The sequence below is a fragment of the Camelina sativa genome, chromosome 12 (genome assembly GCF_000633955.1).
Source record: "Camelina sativa cultivar DH55 chromosome 12, Cs, whole genome shotgun sequence".
Taxonomy (NCBI): domain Eukaryota; kingdom Viridiplantae; phylum Streptophyta; class Magnoliopsida; order Brassicales; family Brassicaceae; genus Camelina; species Camelina sativa.
The window spans coordinates 16,233,489-16,245,984 of NC_025696.1; the positions used below are offsets into that span (position 1 = coordinate 16,233,489).

The window sequence follows — 12,496 nt, forward strand, 5'->3', positions numbered from 1 at the left end:
ATTTTGTAACATAAAATCGATAATCAATGTTTCCGGAAATATCTCAAAATAAATAACCAAATGAAATATGTTTACATATATAAAATTTTGAATTTATAATTTTATACCTGTTTTTATAATTAGCTAAGATAACTACAGAATTTGGTAAGTAGCTTAAATTTCGTATATATGATAATCTAACTTTTTCAAACTAAATCAAGAAAATATATGAAACGTGTAGACTTTTGTATCACATTAATTTCTTAAATAAAAACAATTTTCCCAAATTACTGAAATTATATATGGTCGTATTTAACTTGCTAATTAACAACCATTTGAGGTTAATTAGATATTTGATTTGATATCATTATTTAAGGTAATATTCGAGATTTCAACTTAATGATTCATTTTTAATTAGAATTTATATGGATAGTTTTCTATATTGAATTATATGTTATTTAAAATGTGTGATTAATGTTCCACAATATTAGCTATGGAAGTTACTAATTATCACCGATACTGATTTGTTTTCACTTCCCTAAAATATATTTTTTTTGTTTGACTTTTATGGTGTATAATTGTGGTCGATTATGTTTGGATGCAAGACTTTTTATTCTTGATCTGTTTTGTAAAACACGATCCGAATTTTATATTAATAAAACCGGGGTCACAAACGGATCATCTTGTTTTTACATTAAAAATTACTTTAATGTCCTTCTCCTATTGTATGCTTTTTAATTTATTCAGGGTTATTTTATGTCATATATTCTCAAGTTTCATTTTGCCTTGTAAATAATGCTTCCCTTTTAATAGTATAGATGCTAATTATACACCTTATTTCATGCTTAACTGAATATTGTAAAATCAATACCTAATTACCAAAATCTCAACATGATCATATTTTTTTGGAAAACATCTCGACATCATCATAAATGCGATGTTGTAGACATATTATTTTAGGAATCTATTTTGATTTGCCATATTTTAATTATGGTTATTTTATGTAATTTTTAGGAATTATTTTTATAAATAAGTTAAACTTAAAGGGTAAAACCCAAAATGTACTTAAAAAATGTATATATAGATATACTCAAAACATTCCAACCAAAAGACTTTTAATTTGATCTGCTAACCAGTCGGATCATGAAATCTAACAGGTAAACAAAACTACGGCTTTTAACATATAACGAAACCATATCAGGTCGCGAGTTTAAAGGTCTGACCTGCGGCCTTGCGGGGTTGGTCTGAGGTTTAAAACACTGATAGAAACTAAAGAGCCTAACCTACTTAAACCATATTGTTGTTACTTGAGATCATAACCCACAATAAAAAACATATTTAGCAAGAAGTAGTCTCTGGGCCTTTGAACCTAGCTCTTTGTTTCTATCAAATACTATTTTGTTATGTTGATTATCTTATCTTATATATGGGTTATGGATGTTTGTATTAGAGCTTCTGCCGCTTTGTAGGCCAACCATGGAATGCTACTATAAAAATGTCATGTAAGTAGAAGGAAACAATTGCTCTGCTTATGCTGACCAAAAATACTTCTAAACTATTGTTTTTTCGTACTTATATATTGGGTTGTACGTTGTGGTTTTTGTTTACTGGTCTGGTCTTTGTTGTTTCTTAGGGATATTGTTGGTAAGAAATTGCTTGGCCTAGTGGCTTTGGCATTGAATTTAGAGGAAAACTTCTTTGAACAAGTGGGAGCCTTCAATGATCAAGCAGCAGTTGTTCGTCTCATACGTTATCCAGGTCTTCCACCAAACCTGTTTTCTAAATGAGAAAACCTCCACTGCTCGTTTCTTTATTTTGCGCTTAGATATTCCCTCTTTGTCACATTATATATAATAGGAGAGTTGGATTCATCTGGAGAAGAAACATGTGGGGCTTCTGCTCATTCAGATTTTGGAATGATAACTCTTCTTGCAACGGATGGAGTTGCAGGCCTTCAAGTATTCATCTCATATATATATTTTTAAAACTGATAATTTCTTTTTATTATATCTTTTTTTTTTTAGTTCTAATAATTAATGTTTACGTACGTACTAAAAGGTTTGTAGGGATAAAGATAAAGAACCAAAGGTTTGGGAAGATGTCGCTGGAATCAAAGGGTAAGTTACATAATTAAAACCATAAAAATATAGCGTTTTGATTGACTCTATTTGTAGTTAAGGCCTAAAACTTAAGATGACTTTGTGTAAATTATAATCACAGGGCTTTTGTTGTCAATATCGGCGACCTTATGGAGAGATGGACTAATGGTCTTTTCCGGTACCTTAACAAAGAAAACATCTATACTTCTAGTTTACAATCGTTCTCATTTCTAGGATATGAATAATCTGACTAATTAAGATATATCGCTTCTTGATTATAAGATCAACCATGCATAGAGTGGTGTCGGTGGGGAAAGAACGTTATTCGGTACGTACGATGTAATTGGTTTGAATTAGTCTCTTTTTTTTTTACTAATCGTCATCATTATCGTGACATAAACATGTTCGTTTAATTACTTGAAGGTGGCTGTATTCGTCGATCCAGACCCAAACTGCGTTGTGAAGTGCTTGGAGAGCTGCTGCAGTGAAACGTCTCCTCCCAGGTATATTAATAACTCTCGTTATATTGTGATAACTTAAAAAGTTTTGGTCTTCTATCACAAAGCTTAAACGTACGGTTGATTTGTGAAATTCTTGCCTGATCAGGTTTCCACCGGTCCGGGCCAAAGATTATTTCCACGAGCGATTCAGTCAAACTCTCGCTTCGTATTCTGGTTCCGGCTAAAAGACGTATATGAGAAGCTCCTCCACATTTGCTTAAATAAGACATGCATGTGTCAAATGTTTGAGTTTTCTACCTTATTAAAGCCTGTTCTAATGTTTGGGTTTGAGTCGTTTGCTTTGCGTGGACAAAGATGTATTGTAATAAATTATTAAAGGTGATAAAATACTTATAACTATATCACGGATGCTGTATTATTTGCGACTGGTCAAATATTCTAGTTGTGGTCCTTGGGGACTATGATTCCGTATTTGGAACAGATTTTTCCATATATAAAATGGTTTCATCCTGTTGAGAATGTTCTTGGGTTTGGAAGAAGCCGAGAAGTTCCTCCAAAGCATTCCCGATAACATGAGGGATTACTCTGGCCACTCTCCTGAGCTCTTACACGAAATCTGAGAATACATTGGATAAAACTGAGGCCACCTTTGAGAAGATGAGAGAGCTTGGATTCCTCTTCAAAGTTTCACCCTTCAATTCGATGATTACTCTCTACGGTAAGCTCCAAAATCGAGATATGGTCGAGAAGCTTGTACGTGAGATGCAAGAGAGAGAAAGGTCGAGTGTGACAGTCCCACAGTGAAGAAGGTTTTGAGGGTATACGCAGACACAAGCAGCCAGTATGAAATCGATGGAAACACTTCAAAATGTGGGTTGATGAACAAGGAATCAAACGGGAGGGAGGCACTGTCGTTGCAATGGCAAAAGCTTACCTTAGATGTGGTTCCAAAGAGAAGGCGATAAAGATGTATGGGTAACTTGGCAGGGAGTGAAAAAGAAGTGTACTGATTATTTTTCAAATTTTAAGTGTCTAAAATGTACTAAAACACAAACAAACCCTTCAAATATTTTTCGGATTGGTTCGGTTCAAATACTCGGTTCCGGTTATTTTATCTAAAACGTAGTCGTATTCCAGTATACGTCTGGTTCTCTCATATATGCCAAAACGATCAGAGCAAAATCAATTTCCAAACAGAGAGAATGGGGACGTCGCTTCCACTTCCGATCATCGACCTCTCTTCGCCGGAAAAAATCTCCACCGCACAATTGATTCGTCAGGTTCTTCTTCACCTCTCTGTTACTTTGTATCCTGCTTCTTCTACTAGATTAGTCTGCTTCTTCTTCCTCTTCTTACCTCTTTCTCAGCAGTCATATGATTTCCAGGAGTTCAATTTTTCCAAATCCAGTTGTGGATTAGTAAGTGATAGGACTAGTTAGTACCTGTAGCCATCAATTGACGAAGATTGTTTTTTTTTCTTTGAGTGGTTCGGTTTTAGTCTGGGTTATTGAAGGAGGTCTTGTCTTGTGTATACTTAAGTTGAACTGGTTCAGACGATGTTTGTTTAAGACATGTCTCTCTCTATGATTGCTGATAAACTGTTTTGTTTTTATTATGTCGGTGAAATTAGGCATGTCTTGAACATGGATTCTTTTATGTCAAGAATCATGGCATCGAGGAAGAATTAATAAAAGGGGTTTTTAAGGAGAGCAAAGGCTTCTTTGATCTTCCACTAGTGGAGAAGATGGCTTTACTCCGCCGTGATTTGCTTGGTTATACTCCTTTGTATGCTGAGAAACTTGACCCGTCCGTGACCTCCATAGGTTCATTCAATTTGGTGGTTTTGTATATGGCATATGGTTTGTTTTCTTGCTGAGGTGGTGGTCGTTAAGATTTGATCTTTCTTTGTTAGGTGATTCCAAGGAAAGCTTCTATTTTGGCTCTTTCGAAGGCGTTCTCGCTCAACGTTACCCAAATCAGTGGCCTTCTCAAGGTTATTTCCCTACTACCTGTTTCTTTAATCTGTTTTGATCTCAATCTCTCTTACGGATTAGGTGTATGTATATAGATCTCTTGCCATCATGGAGACAAACCATGGAATGTTACTACAAGAATGTCCTGTAAGCACCTGCTTTTTAGTCGCTCTATTGGAAAATGAATCTCAAACTAAAACTTTATACTCTGTCTTCTCTATGCATCCTCAGTTGATAATAGGTTTTTCAAGTTCATTATCAACATTTAGATTTGAACCTCGATGGTAGGGACAAATATAGTTTATTGTAGCCAATTACATTGGTACTATCTTTGGTCTCTTGATAAATCAATTTCTAAATATAAGGAGATTATGATATTTCATGATTATTTTCTCCTGGATCAACTTGCTAGTTGTGTGTTTGCATTGCTGCTTTAAGGTCCGTGGGTAGAAATTTGCTTGGCTTGATTGCCTTAGCCTTGGATTTAGATGAGGACTTCTTCGAAAAAGTTGGAGCCCTGAATGATCCTGCAGCAGTTGTTCGCCTCTTACGCTATCCAGGTATCTCTATGTACATCAGATTCTGGTTGGATTGATGATTGATATTAATCTTGATTGATTTTGCTAAGAATTAGAACTTAACATAAACCAGAGGAACATGTATATCTAAACAAGTAAACATATGTAATAAGTGAAAACTTGATCCGTATTCCAGGAGTTCAAGTCAGGTTTTGATCTCTGCACTTCTGATGATATATATAGGTGAAGTGATTTCGTCAGGTGTAGAAACATATGGTGCCTCAGCTCACTCAGATTATGGAATGGTCACTCTTCTTTTGACTGATGGAGTTCCGGGGCTTCAGGTAAACTATATATATATATATATATTTTTTCTTGTAACTCTCCTCATACTCGTCTCTTTTTAGTAACCTTATGTGTTCTTACACCGTCTGTTAAAAATCATAGGTTTGTAGAGACAAATCGAAACAACCACACATTTGGGAAGATGTCCCTGGAATTGAAGGGTAAGTTTAGCGTTTTTATAGCTACTGGATTTTGGATGCTTGTTGATTAGAAATAATGGTTGAATTCCGGGGGACTTTCTATAACTGTAGGGCGTTTATTGTCAACATTGGTGATTTGATGGAGAGATGGACCAATGGAATGTTCCGGTAAATTTTTATCAGTCTTAGTTTAGAGTGTGTTTTCTAGGTAACGTTTCAAGATTATTCATGTAATATATGTGAATGGGTTTTAGGTCTACCTTGCACCGAGTGATGCCGGTTGGAAAAGAACGTTACTCGGTAACTTTGCCTGATTCTTTCTAATTTCCTTACAAATTGATAAGTTTTGGGCAAAAGTAGCTAACTTGAGGAGAAGTTTATTGTAGGTGGTGTTCTTCTTAGATCCCAATCCAGATTGTAATGTAAAATGCTTGGAGAGTTGTTGCAGCGAAACTTGTCCCCCAAGGTATTTGAGAAAACTCTTGTTGAATGAATCTTTACTCCATTGCACATTTGTTAAATCTTTTTGATATTGAATGGTAGAAAAATAAAAGTTTTGAGTCCGTTTCTCATATATTTTTTTTATCGGTGTAGATTCCCGCCTATTCTGGCCGGCGACTATATTAAGGAGCGTTTCAGGCTAACCTACGTCTATGTTGTTTGGTTACGAAATCGAAATGTAAAAGAAATGGTGTTCTAGCTTGTAGTAATGTTTAATTAGCGAAATATGAAGGAAGTAACAAGGAATCCGGTGGGACTTGAAAATGATTTAGTCAAAGACGCACAAAAAAAAACTCGTGGAGCTTGAATGGGCGGTTACGTATATGGACCATACTTCTACACGTTGTGAATTTGTATGTGGTCTATAGCGACAATGTCTTTTATTCAAAGCATAAATATGTTTGTCGTTTACGATTATAATAGAAAACGATATAAATACTAGTTAACCTAACTGTACTTTTGAGATCGGAACACAAATCTTCATACACAGTTGACAAGTGAAAAAAGACTTAAATATTCATGGGAAAAATCATTATACTGTATAGAGTATAGGTACATTTTTTTTGAAAAAGGACATATGATGGATAGAGTAAGCTCAGAAGGTTGGCACTGTATAAGTACATTACAAGCTGTTTTTTCTTTTATCTTCCAACTGCCCATAACGCAACTATATGTACATTGCAATTTAAAGATAAGAAAACAAAACATTATCTTATCTTTTTAGCCTAATTCCTTTATCTTGTTTTAGCAACATGTTGGTCAGATTGCATGTCATTTTATTGGCGGAAAATTAAATTTATTACACGTCTGATTTTACTGTGTGTGTGTGTTTTTTTTTAAAAAAGTTTCAGGACAAGATATAAATTAATTTTAATTTTAATTTGTTAGTCAAATACAGTATATATGTTCCATATGAGGGAAAAATGGATATAATTCCATATTTTTTTTGCCGACCATCTAATTTTGTTCTTAATATATCCGTTGAACAATAATTACGAGTATGAAAAAGAATCCAAAAATTAATTAATTTTCACTTTTTAAAAAAAATATTTATTATCTATGTCAACAGTGAGACATGGATCTGAGAGAATGAGATAAATACAAAATATTTCATCAATTTATAAAGAAAGAAAGAAAAGAAAAAAAAGGAAAAAAGTCCTATTATAAATCGATTTGTCTTTCTTCTTCTCTATTTATATCCGAAATAAAAGTTTTAATTTTAATTTGCTTCTCTCCAACTACTTTTGTGCAATTAAATCGGTAGAGGAAGAAGAAGAAGGCATTGGCCACCAATCTTCATCACCATCATCTCTTAATAATCTCTGAGAGTTTTTCTCTGGAAAATTTTGAGTGTTTTTTTTTGTTTTGAAATTACAAAATCATGGAAGGAATTGATCACCTTGCTGATGAGAGGAACAAGGCGGAGTTCGACGTCGACGAAATGAAGATCGTCTGGGCTGGTTCCCGCCACGCTTTTGAGGTTTCCGATCGAATTGCCCGCCTCGTCGCCTCCGATCCGGTTTCTTTTCTTCTTCCTCTTCTTCTTCTTCTCAATTCTCCTTGTTCTTTTTTTTTGTTCTTCCATTTAGGATTAGGGATCGTGTTCGATTTGTTGAATTTTCGTGTTTTATCTTTGCTTATATGTAGGTATTTGAGAAAAGCAATAGAGCTCGGTTGAGTAGGAAGGAGCTGTTTAAGAGCACCTTGAGGAAATGTGCTCATGCTTTCAAAAGGATCATCGAGCTTCGTCTCACTGGTATGGATGATTCCTTCTTCTCACGCTCCTTATTGTTTGAGTTTTTGTATTGATCAGTCTTTTGTTGGTTGGTTACAGAGGAAGAAGCAGGACGATTGAGGCACTTTGTTGATCAGCCTGCTTATGTGGATCTGCACTGGGTACTCTCTTTTTTTTTTTATCAATCAATAGATATGATTCCAAAAGACACCATTTTGATTCGTTGATTCTCTTTCTGTAGGGAATGTTTGTGCCTGCTATTAAGGGGCAGGGCACTGAGGAGCAGCAGCGGAAGTGGTTGTCGCTGGCCAATAAGATGCAGATTATTGGGTGTTATGCACAAACTGAGCTTGGTCATGGCTCTAATGTTCAAGGCCTTGAGACAACTGCCACATTTGATCCCAAGACGGATGAGTTTGTTATTCACACACCAACTCAGACTGCTTCCAAAGTGAGTTGATGGCTAAGAAGCCTTTTGATTGAGTTATTATTATAATGCACAGTGACTTAGTTGTGTAAGATTCTTATCTGCTTTGGTTGTTGAATAGTGGTGGCCTGGTGGTTTGGGAAAAGTTTCTACCCATGCTGTTGTTTACGCTCGTCTCATTACTGATGGCAAAGACTATGGTGTCCATGGTATGTACCGGAAACAAAAAAAAGGTTTAGTATTTTAGTTTTGCTTGCTCCGGTATTGATTGCTTTAAACTTCCACTTCCAGGATTCATTGTGCAACTGCGCAGCTTAGAAGATCATTCTCCTCTTCCAAATATAACTGTTGGTGATATCGGGACGAAGATGGGAAATGGAGCATATAATTCAATGGACAACGGGTTTCTTATGTTTGATCATGTTCGCATTCCCAGGGATCAAATGCTCATGAGGTCCTTCCTCTTCGCCTTTCTGGTCTGATGTTAATAAGCATTCATGATGTAATGATAGTTATAGAGGAAAATGCTTGTGCTTAAATGCGGGCTTATGGTTCTACCTTTTCTCCTCCTTCAAAACATTTCAGGCTGTCAAAAGTTACAAGGGAAGGAAAATATGTTCCATCGGATGTTCCAAAGCAGCTGGTGTATGGTACTATGGTGTATGTGAGACAAACAATTGTGGCAGATGCTTCCAATGCACTATCTCGAGCAGTTTGCATAGCTACAAGGTACAGTGCAGTGCGGAGGCAATTTGGTGCACATAACGGTGGCATTGAGACACAGGTACTCATTTATACCCATTTCATAACCAAGGATACTCATAGCTGTGTGCACCTATTGATTGATGTTGGATCATAGCAAATTTCAAAGTATTTCTACCTTGAAAAACTTACTTGTACGAATATTTTCCAGATTTAGGCAGATTGTTTCTGCTGAAGTGATTTTCTTTGACTTGGTAGTGTAGAGTTTTTTTTTTCTTTACAATCATTAACGTCTTGTGACTAAAATTATGTTGGCTGAAAAAGGGGATGTAATATTTTTCTGCATGTTGTTGTCACAGGTGATTGATTATAAAACTCAGCAGAACAGGCTATTTCCTCTGCTAGCATCTGCATATGCATTTCGATTTGTTGGAGAGTGGCTAAAATGGCTGTACACGGATGTAACTGAAAGACTGGCTGCTAGTGATTTCGCAACTTTGCCAGAGGCTCATGCATGCACTGCAGGATTGAAGTCTCTCACCACCACAGCCACTGCGGTATGTTCCGGAGCTGGTCCTTTATGCTCATTAGACTAGACTGATAGGTTTAGTTTCTCTGAGGGTCCAACCGCTCACATGTTGGAACGTTAGTTCCCTCCTTGACATTGTCTCGGAGGTTTATATAGAATTCGAAAATTCAGCCTAAGCGTTATATTGGGTGCAGGATGGTATTGAAGAATGTCGTAAGTTATGTGGTGGACATGGCTACTTGTGGTGCAGTGGACTCCCTGAGCTGTTTGCTGTGTATGTTCCTGCCTGCACATACGAAGGAGACAATGTTGTGCTGCAATTACAGGTACTTATTATCAGCTGGGAGATATTCTCATTTACTAGAATAATACTGTCAGCACATATAGATTTCTTAGCACGTGGCTCTTCATCTTATGTCTCTCTGGTTTCGGCTGTGAGTTCTTGATTTAACATGCTTTCATATTGTGAGTTTTGTACCTTTTCCGATATAATTATTTGCAGGTTTTTGTCAATTTCACATGTTTCTGGCTTTTGTCACCTGCAATTTGTGATTGTTTTCTTGGTTGATACTTGATATGCAAAACACATTTAACAGCTTTTGAAGTTTTTTGTTCATTGTTGTTTCCCCAATATTTCCAACAGTAAGAAAAGCTCTAAGCCTCCTTGCGATTTGTGGTTATTTATGCTATTGTTCGAAATTGTTTTTATAGGTTGCTCGATTCCTTATGAAGACCGTCTCCCAGCTGGGATCTGGAAAGGTTCCTGTTGGCACAACTGCTTATATGGGCCGGGCAGTACATCTTTTGCAATGTCGTTCTGGTGTTCAAAAGGGTGAGTTTTTAAGTTTATATGTTCTATCCTTCTTCCTGCTACAAAAGCAAACAAATGATCTTTCGTCGATATGATTCCCGAGTTAGTGATATAGTTGGTTTTATTGATTGGGCATGTAGCTGAGGATTGGTTAAACCCTGATGCGGTACTGGAAGCTTTTGAAGCTAGGGCTTTGAGAATGGCTGTTACTTGTGCCAAAAATTTGAGCAAGTTTGAGAATCAAGAACAAGGTACTCATCTAACTCCATGAATCCAGAATCCTAAGGTAAAAGACCAAACTCTCAAACATTTCTCCTGTCTATAGGATTCCAAGAACTCTTGGCTGATCTGGTTGAGGCTGCAATTGCGCATTGCCAATTGATTGTTGTTTCCAAGTAAGCTTCTTTAAAAACGTTTGCACGTATCAAATAAGTTAGCGATTCTCTCTGTGTCAGCTCCTGAATTTTGCCAATTTTGTCTCGGTTAGGTTCATAGCTAAACTAGAGGAAGACATAGGAGGCAAAGGAGTGAAGAAACAGCTGAATAATCTGTGTTACATTTACGCGCTCTATCTCCTTCACAAGCACCTCGGAGATTTCCTCTCCACAAACACCATCACTCCCAAGCAAGCCTCGCTAGCCAACGACCAGCTCCGCTCCTTATACTCTCAGGTTCAGCATCTCTTACTCACTACATTTGATTCCTTAAAAAGCAGAGTTCTAACATTTTGTGTTCCTTCATATAGGTTCGTCCTAATGCGGTTGCCCTTGTGGACGCTTTCAATTACACTGACCATTACTTGAATTCGGTGCTGGGCCGTTACGACGGTAATGTGTACCCGAAACTGTTTGAGGAAGCGTGGAAGGATCCATTGAACGACTCGGTGGTTCCTGACGGGTACCATGAATACCTTCGACCTGTGCTCAAGCAGCAACTTCGTACCGCTAGACTCTAAAGAGTTTGTTTTACTTGATTGCTCGATATGGTTAATCGCACGTTTGATTTGCTTCTTCTTAACGTTCCGGTTATTGCTTTGAATAAATTCGCCGGTTTAAAAACTGGCGATGCCCTTATTTATATGTAGTAATGTAGAGTAGCTAATACGGTGGAATTTAGTATTCAAGAAACATTAATAATAAATTGATCGTTTCTACTCTGAGAAGGATATGTTGTATGCTACTTTGTAATATTCGTACATACATACGCTCGAATTTGACGGATGTTACAATTTTGGAATGTATTGTTGGATATGGGTTTCATCCAGCTTTAGCAGGCTTTCCTTCAGGCCCATTATCGAAATAGTTAGCATAACCTCTAGAAATCTTGACTGACCGAATCACCCTAATTGGGCCGACGAAGCTTCTAGAAGGTCCATTTGAGATGGACAGTCCAGTTAGTTGACGGCCTGCTAAAGAACGATCGCCGCTTTTGCTCGAAGACAATACTACATCGATCCCGAGGTAGAAAGATGAAGCGTCCCATCAACTATAAATACCAAGAGAGCAGGGCATAGAAGGCATCAAGTAACAGAGGCCAAGAGTCAGGAGTCAATCAGATTCTAAGCTTTAGTACTGCTAGTCAATTTGAGAATACAATTCTCTGTAATTAGCCGATCGGCTTATAACGGTTATATTGTAATTCGACGATCTTTGACTATCTTAATAAAAGTCCTTTGTTTCGCCTTCCCTAATTATCATTCCCGAGCTAGTAGTATTACTCGTTCAACATTTAGTGCGCATCCACGGAAAAGAAACAAGGGGAACTTTTCAAGAAAGTCCAACATCAAGGAAGTACAATGAGAGAAGGAGATACCACAAGAAGCGACAGGTACGTAGCGGATACGCCGGACCGCATTCAGCAAGCCCAGGAGGAGCTTCCAATACCGCCGACCCGAGCCCCGGCAATGCCGAACGGATCGGTAGGAGAAGGAACAAGCACCCTCGATGTAGGCGCATTAATGAGAAGCATACTCGAAAAGATGGAAGCCCAGGACAGGAAAATGGAGGAACGTTTCGCTTCCCTCTCCAACATCTGCGCAAAGTTGCAAGAAAATGCCGATCAGCCTGAAGTCACTGTAAGAGCCGAGAAGAACCAGAACGGAGAATTGGCCGAGCTCAAAAGTCAGATTAAAGATGTCACAAGCAAGTTCCATCAGGCTACCAACGCGGCACCTGATGTAAACCACATGCTAGAGCAATCCCAGAAGACTCCGTTCACTGCGCGAATTCGCCGAGTCGTTGTTCGTCCGGATTGCAAAATCAAGCACCTGACCCCAT

The 12,496-nt window shown here is 37.4% G+C and overlaps 3 protein-coding genes and 1 pseudogene across 3 annotated transcripts in view; all 4 read left to right on the forward strand.

The window, feature by feature from the left end:
- Positions 1 to 3,010, forward strand: part of LOC104731906 (2-oxoglutarate-Fe(II) type oxidoreductase) — an 8,589-nt gene extending 5,579 nt beyond the window's left edge. Inside the window, exons 4-11 of the mRNA XM_010451417.2 lie at positions 1,430 to 1,481; positions 1,613 to 1,737; positions 1,837 to 1,937; positions 2,038 to 2,096; positions 2,200 to 2,256; positions 2,361 to 2,406; positions 2,502 to 2,581; positions 2,685 to 3,010. Coding sequence (XP_010449719.1) covers positions 1,430 to 1,481; positions 1,613 to 1,737; positions 1,837 to 1,937; positions 2,038 to 2,096; positions 2,200 to 2,256; positions 2,361 to 2,406; positions 2,502 to 2,581; positions 2,685 to 2,763 — 599 coding nt within the window. The 3' untranslated portion in view covers positions 2,764 to 3,010. The remainder of the gene's footprint in view (positions 1 to 1,429; positions 1,482 to 1,612; positions 1,738 to 1,836; positions 1,938 to 2,037; positions 2,097 to 2,199; positions 2,257 to 2,360; positions 2,407 to 2,501; positions 2,582 to 2,684) is intronic.
- Positions 3,058 to 3,518, forward strand: LOC109127958 (annotated as a pseudogene).
- Positions 3,690 to 6,467, forward strand: LOC104731908 (2-oxoglutarate-Fe(II) type oxidoreductase). Its single transcript, XM_010451419.2, has 11 exons — positions 3,690 to 3,819; positions 4,170 to 4,362; positions 4,452 to 4,532; positions 4,608 to 4,659; positions 4,951 to 5,072; positions 5,274 to 5,374; positions 5,478 to 5,536; positions 5,627 to 5,683; positions 5,770 to 5,815; positions 5,902 to 5,981; positions 6,110 to 6,467. The coding sequence occupies exons 1-11, from the start codon at positions 3,742 to 3,744 to the stop codon at positions 6,213 to 6,215; spliced, it is 975 nt and encodes a 324-aa protein (XP_010449721.1). The 5' UTR covers positions 3,690 to 3,741; the 3' UTR covers positions 6,216 to 6,467.
- Positions 7,206 to 11,440, forward strand: LOC104731909 (peroxisomal acyl-coenzyme A oxidase 1). The gene is made up of 14 exons (XM_010451420.2): positions 7,206 to 7,535; positions 7,664 to 7,772; positions 7,851 to 7,912; positions 7,993 to 8,202; positions 8,300 to 8,387; positions 8,470 to 8,632; positions 8,764 to 8,962; positions 9,240 to 9,437; positions 9,604 to 9,735; positions 10,121 to 10,241; positions 10,361 to 10,471; positions 10,546 to 10,615; positions 10,708 to 10,891; positions 10,966 to 11,440. The coding sequence occupies exons 1-14, from the start codon at positions 7,398 to 7,400 to the stop codon at positions 11,173 to 11,175; spliced, it is 1,995 nt and encodes a 664-aa protein (XP_010449722.1). The 5' UTR covers positions 7,206 to 7,397; the 3' UTR covers positions 11,176 to 11,440.